Source organism: Saccopteryx bilineata, chromosome 1 (assembly GCF_036850765.1).
Source record: "Saccopteryx bilineata isolate mSacBil1 chromosome 1, mSacBil1_pri_phased_curated, whole genome shotgun sequence".
Classification (NCBI taxonomy): Eukaryota; Metazoa; Chordata; class Mammalia; order Chiroptera; family Emballonuridae; genus Saccopteryx; species Saccopteryx bilineata.
In genome coordinates, this window is record NC_089490.1 from 248,252,880 (window position 1) to 248,268,565 (window position 15,686).

General features: G+C 38.5%; 1 protein-coding gene and 1 long non-coding RNA gene across 2 annotated transcripts in view; one reads left to right on the forward strand and one right to left on the reverse strand.

Annotated features, from left to right (window-relative positions):
• The window catches only part of LOC136320357 (uncharacterized), a 417,937-nt gene that overhangs the window by 298,352 nt on the left and 103,899 nt on the right, over positions 1–15,686 (forward strand). The gene's annotated exons all lie outside the window — the stretch shown is intronic.
• FGF10 (fibroblast growth factor 10) overlaps positions 1–15,686 on the reverse strand; it is a 95,850-nt gene that overhangs the window by 6,295 nt on the left and 73,869 nt on the right. The window contains exon 2 of the mRNA XM_066240626.1: positions 261–364. Within this exon, the coding sequence (XP_066096723.1) occupies positions 261–364 (104 nt within the window). The remainder of the gene's footprint in view (positions 1–260; positions 365–15,686) is intronic.

The window sequence follows — 15,686 nt, forward strand, 5'->3', positions numbered from 1 at the left end:
TTCTTCCATGCAACACTGGTAGTTTCCAGTGGGCTGAAGTACTACAACCGACGTGTGGTAGACTAATGAGTGAACAACAGAGTAGACTATAGAGTTGTAGGAGCAACTCTGCCAGCCTTGGCAACCCTGGGACCAGTCCATGGTGGCTTTATTTATTAGCAATAGAACAACAATAAAGCTTTTCAATGTTTGGGGGAAAACATTCCAAAACTGACAATATTTGCTGCAGTAAATTTTTAAAATAATAGTAGGATACTTACTGAGCCATAGAGTTTCCCCTTCTTGTTCATGGCTAAATAATAGTTGCTATTAATGGCTTTGACGGCAACAACTCCGATTTCCACTGAAGTTATCTCCAGGATACCTGAAAGATACAATTAAAAAGGCTATGCTTAAGGAGTCATACAAATTTAGTTGAAAGAAAGAAAAATCAGGAGAAACCGCTGAGTTTATTTTTGATGGTTCTAAAATCAAAAGGTTTAAACAAAACTAGAAATAAAACCTTATTCCCTTTCCAGGTGCCTAAAAACTCAGGAGCTGTACAGAAACAGGTAGTAGTTTTTTAAAAGAATCCCCTTATATTTTACTCTGAGCACACAGGGAAAATATTGTTTTAATTAAAATGCTTCCTTTGCTAACTCTGCATTTTCAACTCCATAAATATTGAAACAACTCTACTCATCTTAGCCTAGATTTCACAAAAATTTATCAGAGCGCACATCTGTACTAGGGTATTAAATTAAATCTATAGCATATGTCAATAATATGTCAGACTTACCTCAATCTGTAAAAACAGTGGTAAACTGTTTCTTTTTTGTAGGACATTTAGATAAACTAAATCTTTTGGCTACATTTAACTGATAAATTTAGTTTTGGCAAATGCGTTGACATTTTGAGTTACAGAAGAACTAATCCCACATCCACACTGTCTTTAAAATAGCAGAATCACTACTCAGGGTTGGGAGAAAATCCATCAGCATTTTTTAAAGTTTTTTTTTTTTCTAGAAAGAATGGGAAACTGAGGGATAATTGAGAGATGTTTTCACCTAATAAACAAGTTTTGGTTGATACATCTAGAGAGAATGTTCCCTGAAAAGTTTGTAGGTAACTAAAGAAAAAGCATCTGAAGATATCTTCCTCAAAATGCCCACTCTATTTTAGGTTAAGAAGACCTTGGGTATTAACTATGTACTTCTTGTTTTATAACTCTCAGGAAAGCTTTCTCAGGGGTTGGAAGCAGCATTGTGACATCAAAGGCCTCTGGATCCCCAGTGGCTGGGTTTGAATTGGCTTCGTATTTATTGGTGAATGATTGTAGCGGAAGTCACTGTGTTTCATTCCATTTCTGTAATGGGCAACATAATAGTACCTCTCTCATAGTCTTGTTGTGAGGATTAAGTCAGATATATACATGTTAAATAATTAGAGCTTGCCTACACCTTAGTGACTTAATTATTATTAGAGGGAAGTTCTCCAAGAGTTGTAGATCTTGGAACTTCTTCATCAAATTGTATAATCCTGAACAGGAACTCACAATTTACTATTGGTTTAGCCCATAAAATCTGGAAGTTTATTATATGTTAGCATTCATCCCTGGGCAGCTGAAACCTGTATAACTTTGTTAACTCAATATATTCAATAAAAAAGTAAATTAAAGAAATACTGTCCTAAGTATGGTTGCCACATTATATACTCTTCCCAATGAAAAAGAGTAGTTTGTTTTCAAGATAAGAATGCTCTTTCTTTCCCAGGTTGATGAGCCATGGGGAGGTCAATAGAAATGCTTGAGTTCTCCCATGGCAAAGGTGACAAAACCAGAGAGTCTTATGCTGGAACTCCATGCCATGGACCATTCTGTCCAGATATCCTGTAGGAAGCTGCTGACTTAACATAGCACACACTGTCATTAGTAGAGTAAGAGAGATCTTGATTGACAAGCTCAAACCAAGGAAAGATTGTAAAGGGTGAAGGAGATATTATCTATACTTTTAACATCTATTTTCTTTATGCTGATAGGTATGAACTCATGCACACATGTGCATTTGCATATTTCAAGGAGTTCTTTCTTATAGTTTTCTTTAATTCTCATAACAATCCAATGAGGAGGTATTGCAAATGAATAAATGGAGGATACTGAGGTTGTATAACTCACACACAAGGTGATAAAGTGACACAGGCCAGTAACGATGAATCCAACATTTAAGCCTTATGTCAGACTATCCTGCTCTCAATCTCTTGAGTGTTTTGCCTCTACATCCTATCTCCCCACTCTTCCCTGTTTCCACATGAGAATCCTGTTGGAAAGCCATCTGATGAAATGACTCATAAGGTAAGTCTTTAACAGGCATGCAACAGAGGATAGTGTCTGAGTTTTAGAAAAGGAAATCTTATATACTTTATGTTATACGCAGAAGATATAGAGCAAGGCAGTTGATAGAAATCTGGGGCAAAATATTTAGGCTGCCCAAGAAGCAAGGAAACACCGTCAACAAATTGTGAGGAGTTTTCTATGTGTGATTTTGTGCCTGGGAAGTGCTAGAATGAACGGAATGAAGGCTGATTTTAGCAAAGAATAAACGAAGATTTTTTTTTTTTTTTTTGTATTTTCTGAAGCTGGAAACGGAGAGAGACAGTCAGACAGACTCCCACATGCGCCTGACGGGGATCCACCTGGCATGCCCACCAGGGGGCGACGCTCTGCCCCTCCGGGGCGTCACTCTGTCGCGACCAGAGCCACTCTAGCCCCAGGGGCAGAGGCTAAGGAGCCATCCCCAGCGCCCGGGCCATCTTTGTTCCAATGGAGCCTTGGCTCCGGGAGGGGAAGAGAGAGACAGAGAGGAAGGAGAGGGGGAGGGGTGGAGAAGCAGATGGGCGCTTCTCCTGTGTGCCCTGGCCAGGAATCGAACCCGGGACTTCTGCACACCAGGCCGATGCTCTACCACTGAGCCAACCGGCAAGGGCCCTAAACGAAGATTTTTGAAGGTGAGTGAGAGGTCATGGGATTAAGTTGTAGTAACAGACTAAATTGGGAAAAGGAGAAATGTTGTGATACCAATATTACCTAATCCTTGGCTGATTATTTGTGAGAATGCACAGCACATGGTAGAGCATACATAGCTTAAAATCCATGGGTTCCTTTCCACTTTGCACAAAATAGAAACTCATTATTCAAGAAATCTATCAAGTAACCACTTGTTCCACTCTACAACTGGTTAAAGCTAGCTTAAAAAGGTTCTGTATGCATCAAAATAGAAAGAGAGAAGATGTTGGTTATTTAAGGTCCTTTCAAATTCTAAAAATAACTTTTTGTATACGTCATATGTCAGAAAATCATAATTTGATCATCTTGTGTCAATGACTGTCTCTGTTGTAAATATCTGTGAATGTGAGTGACTTTCTGAGACACTCATATGTGGAGGACATCTCAATTTTTTATCAAGAATCTCTCCAAAAAAAGAATCTCTTCAGTGTTCTCTGTTCTTTGGTGAGCAAGATCAATTTCGCTTATACAAGCGTTTTTGGAAAAGAACACTAGAATTTTGTTTGATAGTTGTTAGATTAATAACTTATAGTTCTACATGTGTATACTTCTGATGAAAACTTAAAATGCCAATTGAAGGATAGACTCCTTGGGGAAATTAAGTGTAGGACATATAGGCTCTTTCTGTATTTCTCACACCCTATGTGACCTTATAGTTATGTCAAAATGAAAGTTACAAAGGAAGCATTATTTTGTTACTCAAAGAAGTTAGAACCTGAAAATTATATCATCAACAAAAAAGAAACATAAATTATGTTTTACATTTATATAACTTAGGTATTTTTATAAATTTAAAGACACATTCTTGTAGTGAAATTCTATTAAGTTGTAACTACATGTTTTGATATCTCTCAAAAGATGAATATACCAGGTGGTATTGTAAATCTGTTCAAGGGCTTTTGAACAGTAATTCAAACATGTAGGAAGACCGAATAGGAGGAGGGTGCCCTTTTTAGAAATGATAATACGAAGTTAAGTTATGGCTCCCTTCTTGCAAAGTCTATGTTTTATTGGGAATATAAGACAATGCTGAGAGAATTCCAATACAACATATGATGTGATGGTGAGTGCTTCAAAGGAAGACACGCCTGACCTGTTGGTGGCGCAGTGGATAAAGCGTCGACCTGGAAATACTGAGGTCGCCGGTTCGAAACCCTGGGCTTGCGTAGTCAAGGCATATATGGGAGTTGATGCCTCTAGCTCCTCCCCCCCCCCGTCTCTTTCTTGGCCCTGGCCGGTTGGCTCAGTGGTAGAGCGTCGGCCTAGCGTGCGGAGGACCCGGGTTCGATTCCCGGCCAGGGCACACAGGAGAAGCGCCCATTTGCTTCTCCACCCCTCCGCCGTGCTTTCCTCTCTGTCTCTCTCTTCCCCTCCCGCAGCCAAGGCTCCATTGGAGCAAAGATGGCCCGGGCGCTGGGGATGGCTCTGTGGCCTCTGCCCCAGGCGCTAGAGTGGCTCTGGTCGCAACATGGCGACGCCCAGGATGGGCAGATTATCGCCCCCTGGTGAGCAGAGCGTCGCCCCTGGTGGGTGCTGGGTGGATCCCGGTCGGGCGCATGCGGGAGTCTGTCTGACTGTCTCTCCCCATTTCCAGCTTCAGAAAAAATGAAAAAATAAATAAATAAATAAAAAACAAAGGAAGACACAAGAGGCAAAAACAGAGGCAGTTCAGACTGATTGAGGTTCCAAGACAGAATAACTATTGGAAATGAGACCTGAACCAAGGTTTTTTTTTTTTTTCTTGTATTTTTCTGAAGTTGGAAATGGGGAGGCAGTCAGACAGACTCCCACATGTGCCCAACCGGGATCCACCCGGCACGCCCACCAGGGGGCGATGCTCTGCCCATCTGGGGCATCGCTCTGTTGCAACCAGAGCCATTCTAGCGCCTGAGGCAGAGGCCATAGAGCCACCCCCAGCGCCCGGGCCACCTTTGCTCCAGTGGAGCCCTGGCTGTGGGAAGGGAAGAGAGAGACAGAGAGGAAGGAGAGGGAGAGGGGTGGAGAAGCAGATGGGCGCTTCTCCTGTGTGCCTTGGCCAGGAATCGAACCCAGGACTCCTGCATGCCAGGCCGACACTCTACCACTGAGCCAACCGGCCAGGGCCCGAGTTTTGTAGGTTGAGTAAGAAGCTTCCAAGGGAAAGGGAAAGACATGAATAATACCCTTATGGTGAACAACATGATGTTTTCTGAAAAATTGTCAGTTTGGTTTACCAATTAGAGTAAAAGGAATAAGGCAGGAATTGTAAGACATGAAGTTGGGGAGGTAAGTCAGACTCAAGTTATCAAACACCTTGTACGGACAATAAGGATTTAGGCAAATACAACATATTTTACCTAAAAATATATAACTCTTTAAAGAACACATTAGAAAAATCAAGCGTTTAGCAAATTCTTTTAAATAAATAATAGTCATCTGTAAAGTTTATTTTAAATTATATTTGAAATCCTGGGTAATAAAGTTTGATAATCAACATTACAAAAGAGATTGTGATATAAATCAGCTCTTATTAATTGACAAATGATATCTAATGATGCATCATCACCATAGCAATGGAGAAGATTTTACAGACTGATGAACTCCATTTGGAAATAGCCTAGAAGTCGTAATTTTTATGTAACTCGCAGAGTATGTCATGTTCTGATGAGTCCTTGAGTAGGAAATCTGAGGAGGTGGCCGCTCACCAGTGTCTTTCCTGGTTTGTGGTTTCATTCTTTACCAGAAGAGAGACATCTGACCCATTTTCTCCTGAGCAATCATTGGACCAAGGCTATTTGGGCTATTAGGATAAACAAGCTATTGTACTGGATAGTAACTTTCTCCCATCCAAGTACTAACCAGGCCCGACCCTGCTTAGCTTCCGAGATCAGATGAGATTGGGCACGTTCTGGGTGGTATGGCCGTAGACAACTATCTCCTTAAATATTTTTTCACAGACACAACAGGAGAAAGTATAAGACATATAAAACTTTCATAGAATGGCTATTGATGGAGAAATGAGCCCTGTTATTCTCTACTAGATGAGCAGAATATGGCTAAGTGAAGGAATCATAGATTATTCGGCTAACAGGTACTGAGCACAAATGTGCAGGGTTTCCATTAGCTCTCACTTTGGAGGATGCAAAGACAAACAAGACACAGTCTTTACTTTGAAGGAGCTTTAAAACTGGGTACAATATTGACACAATTAACTAATTACACTGAAGAAAAAATGGATCATGTGCTATATCAGAGAGAAAAGATGTTGGCTGTCATGGTTTTAAGTAGTAAAGAAGTCATCTGGGTAAAAGATGTTGGTGTTCAAGGTGAGCCTTCCAGGCGGAGGATTTGAGGGGCAGGATTTTATTAGGTGGGAACTTCTAAAGTTTAGTGGACTATTCTGGACAAAGAAAAGAAAATGAGTCAAGACAGGCCACCGGGAGAAAGATCTCAGTGCCTGAGCCGATCTGGCTTTCCTGACTGACTGCACATTGTGGGGCCACCATCGGTAAAAGCTGCATTGAGCAACAATGGTGCTTTCTTAGGAGAGGGATATACTTTTCCAAAAATCAGTTGTGAAACCTGGAAGCAGTTCAATCAATGTCAGAGCCTCATGAATTCAGAACTGGTCATGTCTGTTATTTTCCTCTAAACATTTTAACTCAAAATAGATGATAATGCTATATCATGTGATAGTTTAAGCCAATGTGCTGAAATATATCACAATGAGTATAATGTAATACACAAATTCTAACTTCTCTAAATTAAATCTTTCTTTTTCTCATGAGTGTCCGTGTCCTAAGGGATCTATTATATTCTAATATAGAAAAACCCACTGAGCTCCTTGAGCTTGTTTTCACATTTACACTCTAGACCTCAGAGATGATGTGACCAGACCCAAGAGCGTGGGGCTCCACGGGTCCAAACACAGTCTTCTTTCCCAGTCACTGTGGGTCTTATCTCTTTAACTGCATATCTTTCTCAACCACAGCAACTAGAGTGGTCTTTCTTTATTTTTTATTAGAACAGGGCATACTTCATAATATATGCTCAACATATACTAATTGAATAAATAAATGAATCAATGAGTGCTTCTGAGTACAGGAAAACTAGGTGTGCATTACATAAATATATATATATATATATTTTTACTAGAGTCATATTTTTAATCATTCATGAGAGGCATGAATGATTCCACATCTAATGAAAATGAAACTGAAAGTGAAAGGAAATGTCAAAGTGTTGTATGCTTCAAAGGAAAAGTCAGTGAATTACAAAATATAATTTTTTATTTTATTTTAATTTTTTTAAGAGAGAGGAGGGGAGATAGAGAGACAGACTCCTGCATGTAACCTGACTGAGATACACCCAGCAACCCCCACTTAGGGCTGATATCCCTATCAACCCAGCTATTCTCAGCACCTGAGGCCCACACTCTGAACAACTGAGCCATTTGCTGCAGGAGGAGAAGAAAGAGAGAAGGGGGAGAGAAACAGATGGTCAATTCTCATCTATGCCCTACCAGGGATGAAACATGGGACATCCACATGCCAGGTACATGCTCTATCCACTGAGCCAACTGTCCAGGGCCTAATTTTTTTAAATATATCTCAGGAAATTATTATAAATCCGTAGCTCCTTTAAATTTTCTAAATAGTAGATGAGTGGCTCTGAAAATATTTATTATGAAAATTGTGAGTAAAGGGTTCTCAAACATGGATCAGAAAAGACATCCAGGTTGTGAGGTCTCTAGTCAAAGCAACATTCTTGATTAAAACAAACAAACAAACAAACACTAATTGGAGCAAACTGAATTTAAAGACAGTAGTAGCACGAAAATCAAGAATGGATACAGAGCGACTCTTATGTGTCCTATGCATTCACGTCTCATTTAATATTCACAAACCACATCAAGTAAATATTATATTCTTAACATGCTGAAACTGAGCCTTGAAGAAATTAAATAAATTGGTGAACTCATACTCTCTGTAGAAATGGCAGATTTGGTGTTTGCATCCAAAGCCTGTTCTCTTGCCAGTATATCAAGCTTTGTTACATAAAGTTGAAAAGAACAATGTAACAAAAGCCATGATAAAGACAGTTGTACCTATTTTAAACACTTCTTCCATGTTCTAGCAAACACTTGATTTTTAGATTTCAAAAGTACTTTAGAGAAACATATGGCTTTGTCAACACAAAGGGATTAACTTTTATATAGATTAATTTTCTAGGTAATTAAAGTTTATAGCTCTTAGACTTTATTAAAAAATAATTTGGAACTTAAACTTTCCTTTTTTAAATTTTATCTAGAAAATTAAATTTAACAGGGTGACATTGATCAATGAGTACATAGGTTTCAGGTAAACATTTCTATAGTATTTGAACTGTTGATTATGTTGTACACCCATCACCCAAAGTCAAGTCTTTTTCCGTTACCTTATATTTGTCCTTCTTTACACATTCCCCCTATCCTCTCCCCCATGTCCCGATGTCCCTCTCCCCTGGTAACCACTTCACTTTTATCTGTGTCCATGAGTCTCAGTTTTTTATTCCACCTATGTGTGAAATCACCCAGTTCTTAGCTTTCTCTGGTTGACTTATCTCACTCAGTATAATGTTCTCAAAGTCCATCCATGTTGTCATAAATGGCACTATGTCATCATTTCTTATAGCTGAGTAGTATTTCATTGTATATATATATATATACACACAATGTATATATATACTATATCTATATATCTATATATCTATATATATCTATATCTATATCTATATCTATATATATATCTATATATCTATATATCTATATATATATCTATATATATATATCTATATATCTATATATATATATATACCACATCTTTTTTATCCAATCCTCTATCGAGGGACACTTTGGTTGTTTCCATGTCTTGGCCACCGTGAACAGTGCTGTGATGGACATGGGGGGGCATGTGTTTCACTCATATCTTTGTTTATATATAGATATGATAATCAGAAATTAATGTTTTCTCCTGATGACTCAGAGCCATCAAAATCGGCTCTGAAGGCTTTCCTGGCTCCAAAAGGAGAAAGCTCTCAGGAGCCCTTGAGCATCTCCATTTAAGTGAGCAGATAAATTAGATGTAGCCTTGTTAGAATGGAGTCAAAAATAGGAGCAAACTTTGGTAATACTCTGCTGAATCCAGGGCATGAGGTTTTGTGCGGAAACCCTTCGTTATGGGGTCTCAGAGACCTCAGAGAGTGGAAGCCTAGACAAATGTGGTGTTAAAGTTCTAGGGGAAACATAAAAATCTCTAGCTTTACATCTAGCACAAACTATATTAGCTTTATCTTTCATGTCTATGGTCAAATAAATGTAGTAATTTTTCCTATGTTGTAAAAATTATAATAGAAATTTTGCAAATGATTAAGTAGGGTATAATTCTGCTTCATAAATACTAGTGTTGAAAAAAGTTAAACAATTATTTTTTCAGTTGGTAGTGAGTTCATTTACACCCTTGAATGTATTAAAAACATGATTCCATTCATGGTTCTTGACAATAAAATGCTACTTGACATTTAGAAAGTCTAGTAGAGTCTAGGTTTATATGATCATGTCCAGAAAAAATAGATGGTAATTTTTAATACCTAAATAACGTCCATCATAATAATTAGAAATATTTCAAATAACAGATGATTTCACTTCTCTTTAATGCAAAACAGAGCTAAATTAAATGAAATCTCAAAAAAAATTATGTGAACTGTTGGATCCCCACACAGTCCAAAGAACCTTCCTGACCATTCTGCTAAGAGACTTGACCAAACTTTAGCCTGACTTCCAGCTGCATTAGGCTGTCCCTAAAAGGTGACCCCAGCTCTCATGCTGAGCTTTTCTTTAAGAAAATTCAATGCTGCCAGACTGGAAGTTGTACATTGTCACAACCCACCTTGCCAAACTATATTCGGTAATTCTCCACTTACCCTACTCTGTAATTTTTTCATTTCTATATAGCCTCTAGTCTCTTTTGTCCCACCTGTTTCAATGTCCCATAACCTCTCTTGGTTCCCTATCTATTCTCCCTTAAAAACTTCACCCACCTCTCTCTCAGCTGGAGTTGAGCTCTGTTAATATTACAGCCTCTCTCCCTTACTGCAGTAGTCTTAACAAAATCTGCTTTGTCGCCAAGCGCCTGGTGCTAGGTTTTGGTTTGTTTGTTTGCTTGCTTGACAATCACTCGAACTCAAAAAGTCATGTTGTTTAAGGAGTAGAAAACTGTCATCAAATTCATGGGGCGCACATGCCCAGGAAGATATTATACAAACGGTGCATGGAAAAAGGAAGAAGAGAACGGGGTCTGGAAGATGGGAAAGGAGAGCACCTTACTGAGAAGCAATGGAACTGTGGGGTAACAGAACTATGTTTGTGGATCTTCTTAAGGACCACCCCATACTTTCTAACCTGCATGGGGTTGCCGATTTGCTTGATTCAACAATTTTAACAGCTTCATCTAAATCTAGCTGAACTGTCTTGAAAGAGTGTCAAAATGTACCTGAGTAATTTTTGTATTATGTACTTATTTCCTGTCCCAGTTCTCTCTACCCTGCTGCTCCATGTCTGTCTCCACCCCCCCCCACACACACACAATGAGGCTGAGGCTGGTAATAACCTCACACTCAAATTTTGAAAGAAAAGAGCAAAGTCACATTATAATTACATGATGAAATTTAGGAAGGAGCTTGGATGTGAATGAGAGGAAGGAAGCGGTCGCTTTTAAAGAGCAGAAGCACTTGTCTTAACATCTCAGCTCTGCTACTTACTAACTGTGTCACCTTGGATAGGTCATTTATGTCCCCCCAGTCTTTGTTTCCATGGGGCCAATTGCTAGCAGCTCACGGGATTGCGCAGAATCCCAGTCCTGGATGTTGAATGGGTATATACTGTCTGCTGAATCAGAGCAGCTGGTAAGTTAATCAGTCTTTTATTCCAGTGGCTCTCAAACTTGAACATGCATAAGAATCATCTGGAAGGTGCCAGGGAATTTGAATTTCCAGCAATTTCCCAGGCAAGGATGACTGTACTGGTCCAAGGACCACACACTGTTCTATAAACTATAACTCAGAGATAGAGCAGGCCTTTGATATAAAAAAGTATTGACAGGAACATGTGCAGAGAAGCTGAATTACAGACAGGAATGGACACAAATAATTGTAGCAGCTTAACATCAAAGAAATAATTTTTAAGGAACTTGAAACGAAGCACTGGGGTTTTGTTTTGCTTGTTTTTTGATAGTGTGGGACTTTTAACATCTGCCCTACTGTGATATGTGGACTTGGAATTTGTTTACAAATATATTACAGTGTTGTACATAGTCAGTTTTTCAGACTTGCAGGAAGATTATTATCAGACTCTTTATTTCCTTCTCTTTAATAAGAGTGTGGAAGCGTTGGTAGAAAGTTAAGTGCCTTCTTGATACCCTTTTAGGTATTTTATAGACATTCTTATAGGACTAATTGTGTTGACACTTTGGGAATGAAAGGCCTATAAGGGCCCCTTAAAGCTCTTCTCAGGCCAAGTAATTGCTACAAATCAGTAGGGATTCACTTCATTGCCTACCCCCCACCCAGAGTTAAGGCATATACTTGTTCTAGAATGATCTCAACACCTTTAAAAGGAGGACAGCAGAGTAGGCTAATCATTAATCTATGTCTGGTCTACCTTGTACTATTAGAGACTTGGGATGCCTGTCCAGCATAAGGCATAGCGCTACTTAGTTTCTCTATTGGCCACAGTCTTTCAGATACCCTTAACATTCATTTAGAATTGTAGGTGGAAACTGGACCTGCATGCACAGAACACCCTTATCATTCCTATATAAAATGATATACCTTCCCCATTATGCCAAAGACCAAAATGACCTTTTACATTCTCGTCTGGTGCAGAGATTAAGGTGGCTTTATTTATACGCACAGTGGCAAATTCTAAAATTTTTCTCCATTTAAAGGCTATTTTGATTGACCAGGATTGTAACTTAACCATCGCCATTGATCTAATATTAAAAGTATCTGAAACTAACAACCCAGTCTATAAACAATATTTCTGTGTTGTAATTGAAGTGTTAAAGTGTGTTAAAGATTAATGTCCCACAGCATTTTTATTGCTAATGAAATGTAACTCTGGTTCTTTCTGGTTGATCATTAGTCAACAAACATTTGCATATGGTCATCTAATGTGTTTCTTCATGGTGCTGTGCTAAATCAACAGACTTAGTAAACTTAACAGTTTCTTCTTTTTTTTTTTTTCCTCACCAGCAGAAAATATTTTTTTATTCATTTAACTCTACTGAACTATGTCAGGAAATAGATAATTTTCAATTTTCTATTATAACAGTGCCATGGTTTCAAATATTACCTCCTGTGTTTCAAGATTATATTCACCATAAGACAGATATTACGTGTTTCTAAGGATGAGGATTAATTTGAAATTCTTGAGAATTGCCCACAATAACTGCTGATATAAATTGAATCAACTTGCAAAATGAGAAAAGATTTTGTCTCATTTTGCATGAAACCAAGAACTAGAAAAACTTGTGTGCCCCTAGAGATAGAAACTCGACTTCCACTCTTAGCTACCAGCAAACCAGAAAAAGAGAACATTGGAAATACTGTCACGCTTGCGTCATTTGCTGTGACCCAAGATAGGTGACATTGGACCCCACTTTCCAATGGGGTAAATGGTCAGAAATGGCACAGGGCAGAAGAGCTCAGGAAGGGAGGAGGAAGGCACACGCAGAAAATCCTGGCACAGTTTATTTTCCTGGTAATAAGGGCAGTACAAGGCAGAGAGTCATTACTGGAAATATTTCTCTTTTAAAGATAAACATTGGTATAGAAAATATATTTGTAAATAAAGTTTTATAAAACTAGTATGTTTGCCCTTTTCTCTTTTTTAAGTAAATAAATCAGTTCTTTAAAAAAAATTCTAGAAAATTAGAAATTCTGTTTTATTTGTTTGTTTCTTCTCAGGGCAGCCTGGCCACACCTCACTTTGTTCCTATTCTTATTACATCTTCTACATTTCACATTTGGGGAAAACGCCTGAGGGGAATCCTCTTGTGTGGCTTGTGTCTCCCTGCTGAGCCTTAGAAGGAAGGAAGGTCTGCCATTCCCTGTAGGAAGAGTTTTAAATACCAACCATTTTAAAATCAGAGACAATTACTTGCTATGTTATTGCTGTTGGACACATCTATACCCAATTCAAAATGATACTAGAAAGATGTTATGCTCTAGTAAAAGCCAACCAACTTCCTAAACTAAATCCACTGTGAAAAGGAGGTATTGGTAGGCATGACAGTGGTTAAGACTCTCCACCCCCAATGCTCCTAAATACTAAGTCATTATAAATTCTTTTGGGAAACAGTCTTCTTATCAGTTGTTGGGCAGATAAAATATATTATGCTCACTTTGTTAAAGATGGCACTGCCCACATGGAAGCCTGTCGCCCAGGTGATATTAATATGTGTTGGGGTTGGGCTGTGGGCAGGCAGGATCCTTGTAGCCTGGGGCTTGGTTTTAGGACTAAGCCTTTCCCATCCTTTTTGATGTGGGGTGGTACAATCCCATCATGCCTCAGATAAGTGACTTTGTATTAGAGACTTCCCTATTTTGTATATTGGATTAAAGGTTTGGATTTCTACACTATAAAATGGGGGCAGAACAGGAGCTTGCCTTTTTAGTTCCTGAGGTTAGCATGAGAGAGCAGAGCAGAGAGCAGAGACAGGCCACATGAAAAGGCCAGGAGAAGCAGCCAAGATGGTGGAGTGCTGAGTGAGAAACCAGTTTGTGCAGAGTTTGTGCAGGGAGAAGGAAGGAGATGGGGAACAGAGGTGAATAAGTCTGGTGAGCTAGAAACCTTTGATTCTAGGAAACTTGGATAAGTCAGTAGCTTTGTGAGCACTGAATGTGAGTGGGTTTTGGAGCCCAGTGTGTGTTTTTACTTGCTCGCCGGGTGCAAGCTAGGATAAAGATGATGGCCCACCAGTTTTTGGCTCCATTGTTTCTTTACCGAGTGTCCGAATCCAATGCGAACCTGCATGGGCCAGGCAGCTGTGATGGTGGCTGCGGCCACTGGCTTTACATCTAAAGTCTAATTTAAAGTACAGATTTCAAAGCCTAAAAATCAACTAAAATTACTAAGAAAATTTAGTCTCGTAGATTTAGTGAGAAAAGTTCATATCATCTAAGGCTTCAGAGAAAGCTAGGTTTCAATAAATTGTAGAATCACATGCGAGCTTGACAAAATCTAGAGATTGTTTGGTACATCTCTGATTCCCTATGGTATTAGATGACACCTGGAAACCAGGGGCAGTGTGAGACTTATCCAAGGAGATTACTCACAGTCTGAAATAAATAATTAGTACATGTTCTTTCTACTACACCATGAGGTTCCTATAAAGATTTATAAACTGTTGGCAGCCAGGCAAAGATTTTATATCTACTTAATGTTTCATAGGCCAATTTATCTTGTTCATTACACAGAAACAATTTATCCTAGTTGGGTTCAACCACTGTATTTTATTAATTAAGGAAGAAATATTTGAAAGCCAACATAAAGGGTTAGAAGAATTACTCTATGGCATCTTTCCCTAAAAGATCATCATGTCAATAGAAATAATTACCCTAAATACATTCTTATATTCCTATGAAGTATCTATCACATTTACTCTAGTTCTTCTAAATTTCTCTAGGATTCTAAATATAATATAGAATATATTTTCTCCTCAATTGATTGAGAAAAATAAAATGGGTCAGTAGAGCATGTCTTGATTTTGAGTTTCTGACAAGAAAAAAAACTTAAGATACATTGAAGTGTTCACAAGTTAGTTAAGCATCAACAGCCCTTAGTAATTTAAAAGAGTTATTGTATAACAAGTTTTAAGTCTCAAGCTCAAAGCTTACTTTGAACATGTATATTATAAATTTGCCAAGCTTTTCTTTCTTTCTTTCTTTCTTTCTTTCTTTCTTTCTTTCTTTCTTTCTTTCTTTCTTTCTTTCTTTCTTTCTTCTTTCTTTCTTTCTTTCTTTCTTTCTTTCTTTCTTCTTTCTTTTTTTTTGCCAATTAGCTTCTCAACTCTTTTAAATATTCTTTCCATAGTTACTTAGAGGGTAATTATAATACTTGCTAAGTAATATAAATATGGCTATTGGGAGGTATAGTTTTATTTGATTGTACAAAAGACCAGTAAGCTGTATAACTTGCTGAAGTGAAACATTGATTCAGTGGCCATCTATACAACTAAATATTTCTGTAACTCATGATATTGAGAAAAGAAATTCTGCTTGCTGCTGAAAAGGGGATGTTTAACCGAGACGCTTATGAAGGTCGTGGTCTTCTGGACCGGCGATGGCCCTTACGTGGCCGTACACCAGGACGGAAGTGGTGTTTTCTCCCTGATGTTCATGGCAGGGCCTTGTCGCAGCCATAGCGCACAGCTAGCACCGAAAGCAGATCTCTTAGGTTGACACGAGAGGAATAAAATTCACTTCTAATCACTAGAAAATCACACAGCTGACATTTTACAGGGTACATTGGAGGAGATACTTTCATAGAAATGAGTGTCAAGTTATTTTTTTCTTGCACTTAAAAATTGTATTTTGAGACGGTACAAAAAACAAAGATTAAAAAAGAGTC